The 13,605-nt window shown below is 41.3% G+C and overlaps 1 protein-coding gene across 1 annotated transcript in view; it reads left to right on the forward strand.

Annotated features, from left to right (window-relative positions):
- Positions 1-753: 753 nt before the first annotated feature.
- The window catches only part of Tulp4 (TUB like protein 4), a 113,417-nt gene continuing 100,565 nt past the window's right edge, over positions 754-13,605 (forward strand). Inside the window, exon 1 of the mRNA XM_036168554.1 lies at positions 754-2,213. Within this exon, the coding sequence (XP_036024447.1) occupies positions 1,962-2,213 (252 nt within the window). The 5' untranslated portion in view covers positions 754-1,961. The remainder of the gene's footprint in view (positions 2,214-13,605) is intronic.

Raw genomic sequence — 13,605 nt, forward strand, 5'->3', positions numbered from 1 at the left:
CAGTGCTGTGCTGCTGTTGACAGGTTTATAAGACAGTATATGGCAGATGGCGACTCCTATTGACTGTTTTCTTCATATCCATCCACTACCTGGATTTTACCAGTCACTACAATCAGTGGCTTCATCAAATAGTTGTAAATGTAAAAACTGTTCTTTGATTTCAGCTACAGCACTTATTTGTTAGACTTTTTATTAGCTATTTTGAAAAATATACATATATCCTATTTTTTTTTTGTCATTGTTGTTTTACAGATTTGTAGGAGTCCAAGACCTTCAAGTCATGAATAATCTAATGGTTCCGGAATTACCTGGGAAAACAAACACATCAAGTGCCAGCTGAAGAGAGTGTCTGTATATGTCAGACCTCTCTACACACTCACTTTCGGAAGAGGACAGGCTCATTCTACACTGATAAAAAGACATCTAAGCATCCCCATACTGGATAGAGCAGCCCCATACTGCTGGGGTCTGGAGTCTGTGGAGAACTGTCCGTCACTAATGAGGAATTTTCCTAACGGTGTTCGTGGGTAAAGCAAGCTCGCAGAAGCAAACATCGCACTGAGTTAGCCTCAAGAATACCTCTCCAGTTTAAAGAAGGAGCAGATTTTAACACTCTGGACTGGAACTCAGTAGCTGTTACTGTGATTGTGGCTCAAGTGAGGGACAGGCCTGAAAAGGAACAGATTCCTTTGCGTCTTTAGCTAACTGTTGGAAAAGTTTTTATTTATTGTTTATCTTTTTCTTTTCTGCATATATAAGGCATTTTAAAATACTAATTGGAACTGTCAATTACAAAATAAATATCAAGGAAAAACCTTTCTTGGTCTAAAGGTGTGTGAACAGGCTGGAATTTGAACAGGAAGGTGTCCTTCAGCAAAGTGCAGAGCTACTCTCAAGAGATGGTACAGCTTGGGGGACTCTGATACACACTTGGGTGAATGGCTTAAAGACTTGCATATGACAGGAAGATTATTTAATGGACTTAATTCTAAGATTGCTTTTTTTTTCATCAAGATAGAACAATACATGATCTTTAGGAGCAAAAAAGCAGGGAAACGAGTTGAAGAAACAAGCTCCTGCAGCCTCTGTGTCAGCAAGGACAGGAGTAAAGAAACACTTGGTCCAGTCTGAAGCCCCAGCCTCTACCTCTGCTGAGGAGAGGGGCCTTGCTCCCATCCCTATGGCACTGAGGGGTGCTCCAACCAATGGAGGAGTCGTTCTAGGGAGCCCCATGTTCCTAGGGACACAGGGCCAGTCTTGGAGACAGCAAACTTGTGGTTGTGAACAGTGGGAAAAAGTGTTTTTCTTCCTAAAATTTGGGCTGCCGTCTGCACACGAGCTCCAGTCTGATTTTGCACGTTAGTGTGCCTTTTCTCTTATGCAAGCTTTTCAGCTATACAGCAGAAATTTGTCTAGTTCAGAAAATGTGCCAGAGGGTGGCTTCAGAAGGAAGATGATCTTGTATTGTCTGCATTTGAAATTTTGAATAGAAAATTCCAGTTAGAGGGATTCTTACTGCCTTAAGTTACTTGAAATCTATGTGTTTGCAACCCTTTATCTCTGGAATCACATTACACAAAACTGGAATCTCAGGCTGAGAATAACCAGACTGAGTCAAGGTGAAGAGAACTGGTTCTCCATCACCACGTACTAACAGCTCTTTCTCCAAAGGATTGGCATGTTTTTCCTCTAAGAACTTGAAAATGAAAACGGACCCCATGTGTTTTTAGGCATTGCCTTTCTTAAAAGACTGATGATATCTTTTTATAGAGGAATTTTTTTTCACTATGCATTTGGTGGATCTTTATAAAATACTGACCTAATCAGACTCTAGATCTGTTGTAACTAAAGGAGAAAGAAAACCAAACCAACCGAATCCAGCCACAAAAATATATTAGCCAATGAAAGAACTTTGAAATCCTCAGTACTTTTTAAGTGAAATAATTCATTGAAAAAAAAGTATGTATGCAGCAGTGGAACATGGGCCTGTGCTTTGCAGTGACTCCAACATCCTCTGCCTGTCCTGGAAAGGGCGTGTCCCCAAGAGTGAGAAGGAGAAGCCTGTGTGTAGAAGACGATACTATGAAGAAGGGTGGTTGGCCACAGGCAATGGACGTGGTGTGGTGGGGGTGACTTTCACCTCTAGCCACTGTCGTAGAGATAGGAGTACTCCACAGAGGATAAACTTCAACCTTCGAGGCCACAACAGTGAGGTGAGTGCCCCGGCCAGCAGGGTTTCAACGGGGGCGACCCACCTGTGGGAGTGAATGAGAGACAGGGGACACAAGAGACGGACAGCAAGACAAGATTCTGATCAAGCTGCCAATCTTTATTTCTCTCCGCATGGCTTATATAGCATAAGAGGGGAAGGGGCAAGAAGGAGGGAAGGGGGAGGGATGTGTTAGGGGTGTAGAACGTGGGAGACGTGCAGGTCGTGCAGCTGCAAGATGTCTGCTAAGGTCACTGGTCAGGGGCCATTTGTTCTGTTGCTAGGCTACCTGACCATGGAATGCTCTTTACATTCAGTTGCCATGGCACCTGACTGTAGAATGTTCTTATCTTTGGGAGCCTCGGGTTAGTAAACAGGTGTTACTGCTCTGGGGAAGGGCGGTGGGCTTATGACTAGTTCTCTGGCTTAGCGAGTACTTTCCATGGTTCATGTTTGGTTCCTGAAATCTTGGTTCTGTTGCCATTGTTCCTTGAAGAAACATTGTTTCTAGAAGTGCCCTGTTTACAGTCTCTTTTCAAATGTCATTGCTTTCCACATCCAAAACATCTGACATTCCTCAAACCTCTTGAAATTGCTTCTCCTACCCACATATTTAGGTATTCATTGTTTGTATATATGGTATATATAGTTATTGTACTTTTGTATATAGTTTTTCTTATATTAGTTATAACTTTTTCCTTTTTTTTCTTTTTATTAAAATAGAAAAGGGGAAATATAGTGATATTTCAAAAAAAAATTTCATTACTTATCCTATTTAAAACAGATAGTTCCTTTTATTAAAAGTAGATTCCATAATCTCCCTTTTTATCTTATATCCATATTCTCTCTTTTCATAATAGATTCAATAATCTACCTTTTGTCATCTTTTTCTCTTTTTAGAGTAGATTCAATGATCTACCCATTTATCCTATTATTTCTTTATCTTTTTTCTCAGAGTAGATTCAGTGATCTACCAAATATCTATATTCTCCTTTTTCTTTCTTTTTTTTTTTTTAAACCTCAACTCTATTTTTGGGTTAATTGTCAAGTCCTGTATCATTTGTCCAGCCGCTGCATAATGATAAAGTTCACGGCTTGTTTCAAGTCCTTGTTCAGGTAGTCTGTCAGGCTGTATCATCTCAGCCAGTCATCTCGAAATTGTCCTGAGCAGTTTGTAGTCCAAAGTCGATCTTTCCGTGGTGTTAATGGCTTTACCATAGTCCATGTGGCATCATCATTGTGGAGTCCCATCATCCTTTTGAAGGTTTCAAAGTCGCTGTTAGGCATGATGGTCCCTAACAGGTGAGCTCTGATTTTGTTTCAGTTTTTCTCTAGTCACTCCTAGTGGTCTTTTTCAGTCTCCTCCCTGGCCCCAAACTTTATTTCAGTTTCTTAGACTTGGTGGTAGTGAGACTTGATACTGTGAATTCTGTCCCCTGTATGCCACCAAGAAAGATCCTAAGGTGGGCTTTGTTCACAGTGGCCTGTCCTTCCACGAGTAAGTCACTGTCCCCTCCTTTCTGAAAGGCACAGCTATTTGGGGAATACCCGCTATGGGGTTTCTGAATTCGGGTGGAAGAATCGCACTAGATGATCCTAACCGGCTTTCTTTTAGGCTCCTGGTTTCCATGACAGAGAAAGGGTATAGTCTACCCTAAGGCTCAGTGTGAAAGGCACAGTGGTACGGTCTCCACCTCAGTAGCCAATCACTGTTTCTATGCTGATGGCTGAAAACTAACCTGTGTTTCTTGTCGTTGGAGGTAAAAGAACTCATTAATTTGATAAGACCCATTTTTTCACACTGTATAGACTCTGTTGTACTGATGTTTGTGTATTCTATATTTATACGTAGATTCTTCTGGCCTTCTAAAACCCAAAAGTGGCTTTGTATGTGAAGTTTATCTAAGTACTTGTTGAGGAGTGATTAAGTGATAACAGCAGTATTAGAAGAAGGCCATGATTGATGGTTTCTTGCCGAGTGTTTATTTGTATAACACCATGGTAATACGCTTCATTGTTAGGAGCTTATTGGAGTGTGTTTTCTGAGGGATCTGTGATGATTTCAGGTGTCTTAAAATGTCATTAGTTGGTTATGCAAAAGCATACGTGTCTCAATCCATTCAGACTGCTCTAACCACATACCGCAGATTTGGTAGTTTATGAACAGTGCAGACTCACTTCCCACAGTTCTGGAGGTTGGTCAGAAATCTGGGTTGCCATCCTGCAGGGTTTTGTGGGGATGATGGGTATGCTCTTTTGATGTGCACACTGATGATGATTTATTGTTGGCAATAGGTTAGAGGTCCTCTGGAATCTCCTATGAGAATACCAGTCCCATTCATGAGAGCTCTGCTCTCAGGACTTAATCCCTTTATAAAGGCCTTCCCTTTAAGTTATATTTCAACTTTATGGAGGAGCACAGCATTCATACTGTAGCAATATACTTTATAGTCTCACCTGTAGACTTCCATCAGCTTAATTGAGTATTCCAGTACCTGTTATGCAGACCCACTGCTGTTCCTTCTCTGACTTTATATTCATCTTAGACCATTTTTGCTGCTGTAATAAAATATCTCATACTAGGCAGCTTATAGACAATAGAAATTTAATGTTCACAGTTATGAAAACTAAAGTCCCAAATCAAGGCTGTAGTGGGTTCACTACATGTCTTGAGCTTACTCTGTCTTTCTTAGGTGTCCATCAGGTCTCTTCTAGAGGTGCTACTGTGCTTCAGTAAGACACACTGAAGACTTAGTGTAACATCCAAGATTCATCTCTGTTGTGTGCATTGTTGGACTGTCCTTTGTAACTGGTGTTAGTTTCCCATTGATGTAAGAGACACAGTTTGCCCATTTTGTTGATGAGCATTTGGATTTCTTCTAGTTTTTGGCTGTTATAATCATAACTGCTGTGAACATTCATGCACAGTGTATATCTTTTGGTAGAGCTATGTACTCAGAGAGTGGAATTTCTGAGTCATAGTGTTGGCATGTATTTAAGAGTGGAAATTGCCAAATAGTTTTCCAAAGTGGTTATACCATTTTACACTCTACCATCGAAATTTGAAAATTTCAGTGTAAAACCAGGTTGAGAGTCTGCTTCTCAGTGTGAGTTTAATTTACTAAAAACTTTCTTACGAGTTTGAACTTTTCTTACTAAAAGTACAAATTCAGGGGTTATATATATATATATATATGCATATACATAATATTTTCATTAATTCTTGGAGGATTTTATACTTTGATGAGGAACTATATTTTATAGGTACTTTCAGGCTTATTATGGTGGGTATTAAAAATCACATGTCTTACATATACATAACCTGAGTACTGTCTTAAAAGATATGTGATAAATTAGCATGAATATGTTTGCTAAAGCAGCATGTATTTTAGGTGTCACAGTGCTGTAGTTTTGAAATCGTCATACAGTGTAGCCTCTGCTCAAGATCTCTCAGTCTGGGTAACACAGTATGCTCAATCAGGTTGTTGGGTTGTAGGACTAAAGGCTTCCAGGCCTGAGGGACCATTCAGTGAACCTGTTTCAGCCTCTCCTTTCTGTGTAATCTTTTTGATTCTGTCTCTGGAGAAGGCCCTGAACCGGTTATCCCCATCTCTTTTCTTGGAAGGGGACTACAGGTTCTACAAGTTAAGTTGGGTAAGTTTAGAAGTCTAAACATTGGGGTCTGTACTTCATAGACAGTGACCTGTTTCATTGTTGAAACTATTTTGAGTCATTTTTCTCTCACTGTAAATTTTTATTCTTCATTAACTTCTATTTTTTTCACATCAGAATGTGTCCCATTTATGACTGCCTGCAGAGTAGAGTGACCAACTGTGCTAGTTTCCCAGTGTGGTACTAGCCATGCTAAATCCAGGGAAGTCCCAAACACACTGAGACTAGTGACTGTTTCCATGGTTCCCAGAAGAGTCACAACAGCATAGATACTGGACAGTGTCTAATTTCACAGACTGTGTGTGGAAGAGAGCTGGAATTTAATTCAGAGACCTTTGAGGCTCTTCAGCTTAGTCCCATTTTCTCCAAACTTGTATTAAATGCAAATCTGTAGTCCCCTCCCACAGTTTTGAAGTCTAAGGGCTTTGAAATGGGAAATTTTGTTAATAGAATGGCAAGACCTGGCCTGATATGAGTGAGGCTCTTTATTATCACTCCACCAGTTCGGCTGCAGACGTAGGTATGTTTAATTACGAGTGCTCCCAGAAGGCAGCCATCTGTGCTCCACTTCTCTGCAGTGTGTTCTCGTGGCTGCTTCCGTTCGGTTACATCCTGTGAGATGCTCTCTCTGATGCGCTCCCCTTCTTCTGTGCATTGACAGACTCCTGTGGTCTCACTGACAGGACTTTTCTAAAGTTGTCTGCTCAGCAGGTTTGGCAGACTTAGTAGAAATGCTGCTTAGTCCTTCAGAGTATTCTTTCACTCTTTGTTTTGTTTTGTCTTTGGAGACAGGGTTTCTCTGTGTAGCTTTGGTGCCTGTCCTGGATCTCACTCTGTAGACCAGGCTGGCCTCGAACTCACAGAGATCTGTCTGGCTCTGCCTCCCAAGTGCTGGGATTAAAGGTATGCCACTGCCACCCGGACTGTTCTTTAACTCTTTATTCCAGTCCATTATGGCTTCTTTCCCTGTCACTCCAAGGAAGCATCATCCTTCCCAGAGACCTTACAGTGTTAGACCCATAGGTCTCCTTTCTGTACTTGAGGTGCCATGGCATCAGTAGAGTTCTCGCTTTCCAGAATACCAGGCTCTCCTGCTTTGCTTTTCTGGCCTTGACTTTCTACCTTACTTTGTAGCTCTGTCCACCCCCATCTTTAAATGTTAGAGAGGGTACAGCTCTTTAAAGATCATCTTTGTCTCCTGTCTTCTCCCTGTGTTTCCAGATTACATCGCCCAATTTGATATATGAGATTTAAGATTGGACATTGGTAGTCTCAAGTCACAGTCACCACAGTATAACTCCTTCCCCACTGGCCCCTCCACCATTAAACCAGGACCCTTGGTACTCTCCATTTCAATACATAAAGAGCCAGCAGTCAAGCTTCTCTGATCTCCCTGAGGATTTCTGGTCCCAAACCCAGTTGTTATAGCAAGATTTCCCTCTGTATCTGACTTCCAAATTGTATCATAAACACTATTTCCCCATCTTTTCACCACCACACCTAGGACAAGCCTCTTTACAGCTCTTTTCTCTAAATGGTATCACTTAGCTTTTTGGGAGATTGTACTTAATATATGTATACTTAGTTTCCCCAAGAGTTATTAAATTTTATAAAAATCATTCTAAAGTACCTTTTTGTAGGTAGAGTTGTCCTGCCTGGCCCATAGTCAGGACAAATCTCTCACCTGCCAGTCCCACAGTCGCTCAGACCCAACCAAGAAAGCACACAGAGACTTATATTGTTTACAAACTGTATGGCCGTGGCAGGCTTCTTGTTATCTAGTTCTTTTATCTTAAATTAACCCATTTCTATTAATCTATACTTTGCCACGTGGCTTGTGGCTTACCAGTACCTTACATTTTCTTTGTCATGGTAGCGGCTGGCAGTGTCTCTCCCCCAGCCTTTACTTCCCAGAATTCTCCTCCTTGTCCCACCTACCCTATCCTTCCTGCCTGGCTACTGGCCAATCAGCACTTTATTTTATCCAGACAGAGCAACACATTTGACATACAGAACATCTCACAGCACTAGATATTGGTGAAATTATTAAGGCCACTCCACATAGTTAAAAGGGAGGTTTATTTTGTGGGGTAACTTACAAATGAAGGGATAGGTAGCAGGGTCTGGGAAAGGTGTGGCACAATCGGGCGGTGTTCTCTGGAGAACTCTGCTCCATCTACCTCCAGCGTCCCGGGTCCTGGAACCAAGAGAGGCCTCTCCTCTCGACCCTGGGTCTTCAGCGTCCTCCCTCAGTCCCGCCTTGTGGGCGTAACCATTATGGAAGCCTCAATGGGTGTTGGAACTTCCAGGCCAAGGCTGGAATGGCTACCCACTACACCTTTTTCCTTCTTTTAAAGCCACTGCATGGCATGCATCACAATTCTAGAAAAACAGGAATGTCTGGATTATGAGAGGATCTTTTAAATTCAGCTGTATGGCTCTGTCGTGCTCTGTGGTGAAGACTCAGAGCCAGACCGGTCTACACCTTAGAGCACAAAGTTGACTAGCTTTCTTAAATTCATAAGAACTGAAAACACTTTAAAAAAATGGTTAACATATAAACTAATGGCTGCTATTATGGCATTGAAAACTTTCAATTTAGAAGCATTTTGTAGAATGTAACATTTAGTAATATATACACTAATGCTACTGTGAAATAAAGCCAGCAAAGGCCACAAAGCTTTTCTTTCTTGCACAGAGTCTCCTAGATAGTCTGTTTGTGGTTAGCAGTAGGTAGTACAATGGTAGTTATTTGTGGTTCTTTCCACTTGCTCTTCTCTTTTGATTCAGAGGGCAAAAGCACTTATTGTGCAACAGATGAACTGTGCATCCCTGGGACCCACAATGGAAAGAGGACACTGACCCCCAAAACTTGTCTTCTGACCTCTGCACACACTGTGGCACATGCTCCTCCATGCATGTGTATGCTAATATATTTTAAAACATTGCCACAATTAACTTCATTGCCCTCTTTTATAAGGCCATGCCCGCAGAAGTGTGTGGTAGCTGTTGTACTGAGCTAATCACTACTGAGTACTGTAGAAGGTCAGAGGATGATGTGCTGCGGACCCATGTCATCAGAGAAACTGATGGGCACATCAGAGAGTGAGCTATCCCTGAGGAGCTCATTTTGATTGCTTCACCAGTTGAAGGACCACGCTGAGCCGGCCCCTGCTGGGCTTTGTACAGTGATGAAATAAGAACTGTTGCAGCCTAGATGACTTGGGCATCACAGTGGCTACCATTCAGGTGGCTGTAGTGTTGCTGTTGTTGATGACACTTGTCACATATGCTCCATACTTCTTCATGTGCTCTTTGTTCATTATTTTTAGCCCTGAACAACTCTCTACAACTTGGTATTAACCTTGCTATACTGTCGAAAGATTTGCAGCTCAGAGATGAGATCTTCCTCTAGGCTACAGGGCTCGATGACAGCAGACTTAGGATTTGAGTTTACTTCTGTATTCCTCCCATATGACCCTGTTTCCAAAAGGTGACATGAAGAGGCATGGTGAGCAGAGAGACAGTGAATGGCTGTAACAAGTACCTTGGATACCCAACAGCTCAATGTGGAGATTAGGGGAGGCAAGGCTGGGTGGTCAAGTGGGGCCAGATATGGTCATGATAAAGAGCAGTAGTACCAGTTGTTTGGGGAGGGGGGGAAGACAGCACTTTTGTGTACCCCAAACACCACTAAAAGATCATTTTCAGAGAAGAAAAGTTAAAAAATCAAATGTGAATATAGAAATTAGTGTTCTGTTCAGTGCTTTTATCTCCACTCTGATTCCATCCAGTATGTTGTTCGCTTGGTCTCACGCTGTCCCTGGAATTTGTGCTAGTGCATCTCCATTAGAGTTACTCAGTGGCTTGCTTCCCATCTGATATCATCTGGGATATTTATTCCCTTTGCTTCTTACTCCTTTTGAATCCTGGTGCCTTTTACTTCCAGTATTTTTGTAAGAACTTGAAAATAGTAAATTTTAAGGTTTGGTATTACTAAACAGTTTTAATTCTGTGTGCGCGCTCTGTCATTCTTAGGGAACTGTCTTTGATTTTTGAGACAGGGTCTCACATACTAGGTTACGCTGGCTGGCCAGCAAGCCCCAGGGATCCTATTCTTGCACTTCCCCGGTGCAGGGATTATATCACATCTACTCTTCCTTCCTGCCTGCCTGCCTTCCTCCCTCCCCCTCTCTCTTTTCTCTTATCTTCTTTCCTCCTCCCTTCTCCCCTTCCCCCTCCCCTCCCCTTCTCTCTCTTCTCCTCTCCCTTCCTGTACTGGCTGGTTTTGTATCAACCTGATACAAGCTACAGTCATCAGAGAGGAAGGAGCCTCAGTAGAAGAAATGCCTCCTTGAGATCCAGCTGTAAGGCATTTTCTTAATTAGTCATCAGTAGGGGAGGGCCCAGCCCACTGTGAATGGTGCCATCCCTGGCCTGGTGGTCCTGGATTCTATATGAAAACAGGCTGAGCAAGCCAGGGGAAGCAAGCCAGTTAAGCATCACCCTTCATGGCTTCTGCATCAGTTCCTGCCTTCAGGATCCTGCCCTGCTTGAGTTCCTGTCTTTATTTCCTTCATTAATGAACAACAATATGTAAGTGCAAGCCAAATAAAGCCTTTTCTCCCCAACTTGGTTTTTGGTCATGGTGTTTCATCTCAGCCATAGAGCCCTGACTAAGACACTCTCTTCCTCTCTCTCCCCCACCCCTTCTCTTCTGAAAATGTGTTCTTAGATGCACTGTTATCCTATGGTAGGGGAATAGGGACTAGAAACTTTGACATCAAGAGTAACATAGTGAAAGAAGCTGGTTTGCAGAGGACTTGAAACCTTTCCCTACCTGTTGCTAATGCAACAAACAACATAATGTGAGACAAAGGCCAACTTCTATGTAGAGGTAGGAGAGGAAGGTGCCATGTAAATAAATGACCTGTAAAGGATGTTGAGCCTTATGTCCTAGTAGATGTCTTTCCCAGATTCTTACCTTTATTTATAAATGTTTTAGTCCTATCCATGTGAGGTAAGAAGCGCAGGAGGATTACAACAGCTGATGGTCAGTTGTAGGGTAGGGGCATCCCACCGAAAGAGACTAGGCTGCTGTCACTAGTTCCACCGTCAGTTTGGGGGTCCTAGGATGTTGGGAACCTAAGTACACTGCTTTCTTATCTGCAAGGCACTCCTGAGTATGCCTTATAGGAAGCTTGTGCAGCTGCTTCTTAAGACAACAGACCCTGACCTGTGGCCTCCAGTGTCCATAGAATTATTAGTAGACATTTCAACGAGCCCTTTAGAGCTAATCACAGAAATGGATCCTTAGAACACTTGGCGGTGGACATCGTCTTTTAGGAGGTGGTTATTACTTTGTTTTACCTTGTTTTTTTGTCTGAAGTCAAAGCTGCCCTGGGATGGGGTAGGAAGGGATTCTAGTTGGGTCTGCCCACACACTTGACTCTGAGCTTCCAAAACAAACAGGCCTGTATATGTTTTGCCTAAGATTGCACTGCTGGGTGCTTTTATTGTACCTTCTGGCAACCTACATTTGGTTTCTCTTCCTCATTGTTGCTGGTTTAGGGAATGTTCAGGGACATATGTTGTTTTTCCACTTGGCCTAGTTAGATTTGATCCTGTAAAATACAGAAGAAACTGTCTCTGTCTTAGAGACCTTTTTTTTTTTAATCCTAGAATACCTCCTGTTCAAGCAATAGCATCCTTTTTCCTCCCTGTGTAACCCACCCACCTACCAATGTATAAACTGCTAATTCTTTTTCTTTCTTTGCTTACATTTTTAGACCCTGAGGAATGAGTGTTAAATAGAAAATCACTTTCGAAGCGCTAATTGTTAAAGTCTTTAGACTTCTTGGTAGCAGAAATAAATGTATAATGACTTTGTAAGATGCTGTGAGTTAATATTTAGGACTTTGGGAAATGATTTTACTGATACAGAAAACAAAAGTGATTGATTGTGATCAATTGGGAATGACTTCACGTGAGTAAGAGTATTTGTTTAGTTTTCCTTTTAGTTATACTTAAAATACTGAATTACCTATTTTCAAGATTGAAATCACCTACTGAAGTTAAGATCTTCAATATAGATCAACATTTTTCTCTTTACTAAAGGAATTGTTTAAGGAAACAAGAGTTCTTACATTTTCTCTTTTATTTTACTTTTTTAATTTTGAATCTCTACATAGCCCTTGCTACCCTGGAACTCATTATGTAGACAAAGTTGGCCTGGAGCTCCCAGAGATCCATCTGCCTCTATGTTCCAAGTTTGGGGATGAAAGACTGGCGACACTTTTTAAAATTCAAAAAGAAAGTGATATCGTATTCTAGATCACCATTGTGCAGTAAGAATGTTAAGTTTTAAGAAGGAGCTGTTTTTAAAATAGACGAGTGAATTAATTTTAATAAGACATAACCTAATATACCCAAAATATTATTTCTACATGTAATTAGTATAAAGTTTTTGAGTGTTACGTGTACTCTTCTGAAAGTGTTTAGTCTTGGAATTCAGCGTATCTGAGTTTGGGCTAGCCACCTTGCAACTGCTCATTTGCTAGTAGTGATTGTACTGTACTGTGTAATGTCAGACACACTTCTTACAGAAATCATAAAGGCAAGTCTGAGAACCTTGGATAAAAGGCAGTAAATGTTTTCCTAAATTAAGCATACATGGAAGTTGGAACAAAATGCAAGAGAGTCACTATTACTGCAGTGCTCTTAGGTTAATATGTTGCTGTAGTGTGTGGTCTGCACTCCTGAGAACCCTCCTCTTCCACATGTGAATCTTTGTCCTTCTTCATGACTCAGGTGTCCTTTTGCTGTATTCTCTTCTCACCTGTACTGCCACCCTCTCCTGTCCTCGGAGTCTTAGGTTAGACCCACTCTTACCCTGTCACTGGTTGTTATTTGGAGATAACCACCCAGAAGTTAGAATTAGTGAGAACTGTGAATACAGTCTTTTCTTTAACCTTTTAGTTTCTTGTTCTATATAGGTAGTCCTCAAGGCTGGTCCACTAGCAGGTGAATAGGTAAGAAGACTATGGTACACATACAAAATGGAAAATGATTCAGCTATAAAGAAAAATGAAGTTTGCAGAAAAATGGATGGGCCTAGAAAGTATATTAATAAAAGTGACTCAGACTCAAAGAAAAACAATCCTGTGTTCCCCCATGTCAGACATTAGCCTATATATAATGGGCATCTCTTTTTAAGAGCAAAGTTGAGATATTTTTTTTCTTCCTTATGAATTATGGGTCTTGGTGTGTTCCTCAGGTTGACTTCAGACTCTGAATCCTCCTGGCTCAAGCTTCCAAGTAATCAACGTTACAGCATATGCTACTGTGTTTGGTCTCTTCATTCATTTATATTTAGGAATTTTGGTCACTTTATCTTTTTCATATTTTATTTTAATTCATTAACTTTTGGTGCCAGGATTGAACTAGAGCCTTGTGCATGCTAACTGTGCACTTACCACTGTATCTCAGACCTTCAAACTTTCGTAAGTTCTTTGTAGCTAGGTATGGTGGTAATACACTTGCAAAATGAGCACTCAGGAGGAAGAGGCAGAAATGTGAGTTTGAGGCCAGCCTGGGCTACATAAGACCATGCCGTAAAAAAATTAGTCTTTGTATATTGGGGACATTAGTCCTTTATCTTTGATGTATATAACAAATATTTCTCTAATATTTTATATAATATTTGACTTTGATTTTTGGATTAT

Source organism: Onychomys torridus, chromosome 19 (assembly GCF_903995425.1).
Source record: "Onychomys torridus chromosome 19, mOncTor1.1, whole genome shotgun sequence".
NCBI lineage: Eukaryota > Metazoa > Chordata > Mammalia > Rodentia > Cricetidae > Onychomys > Onychomys torridus.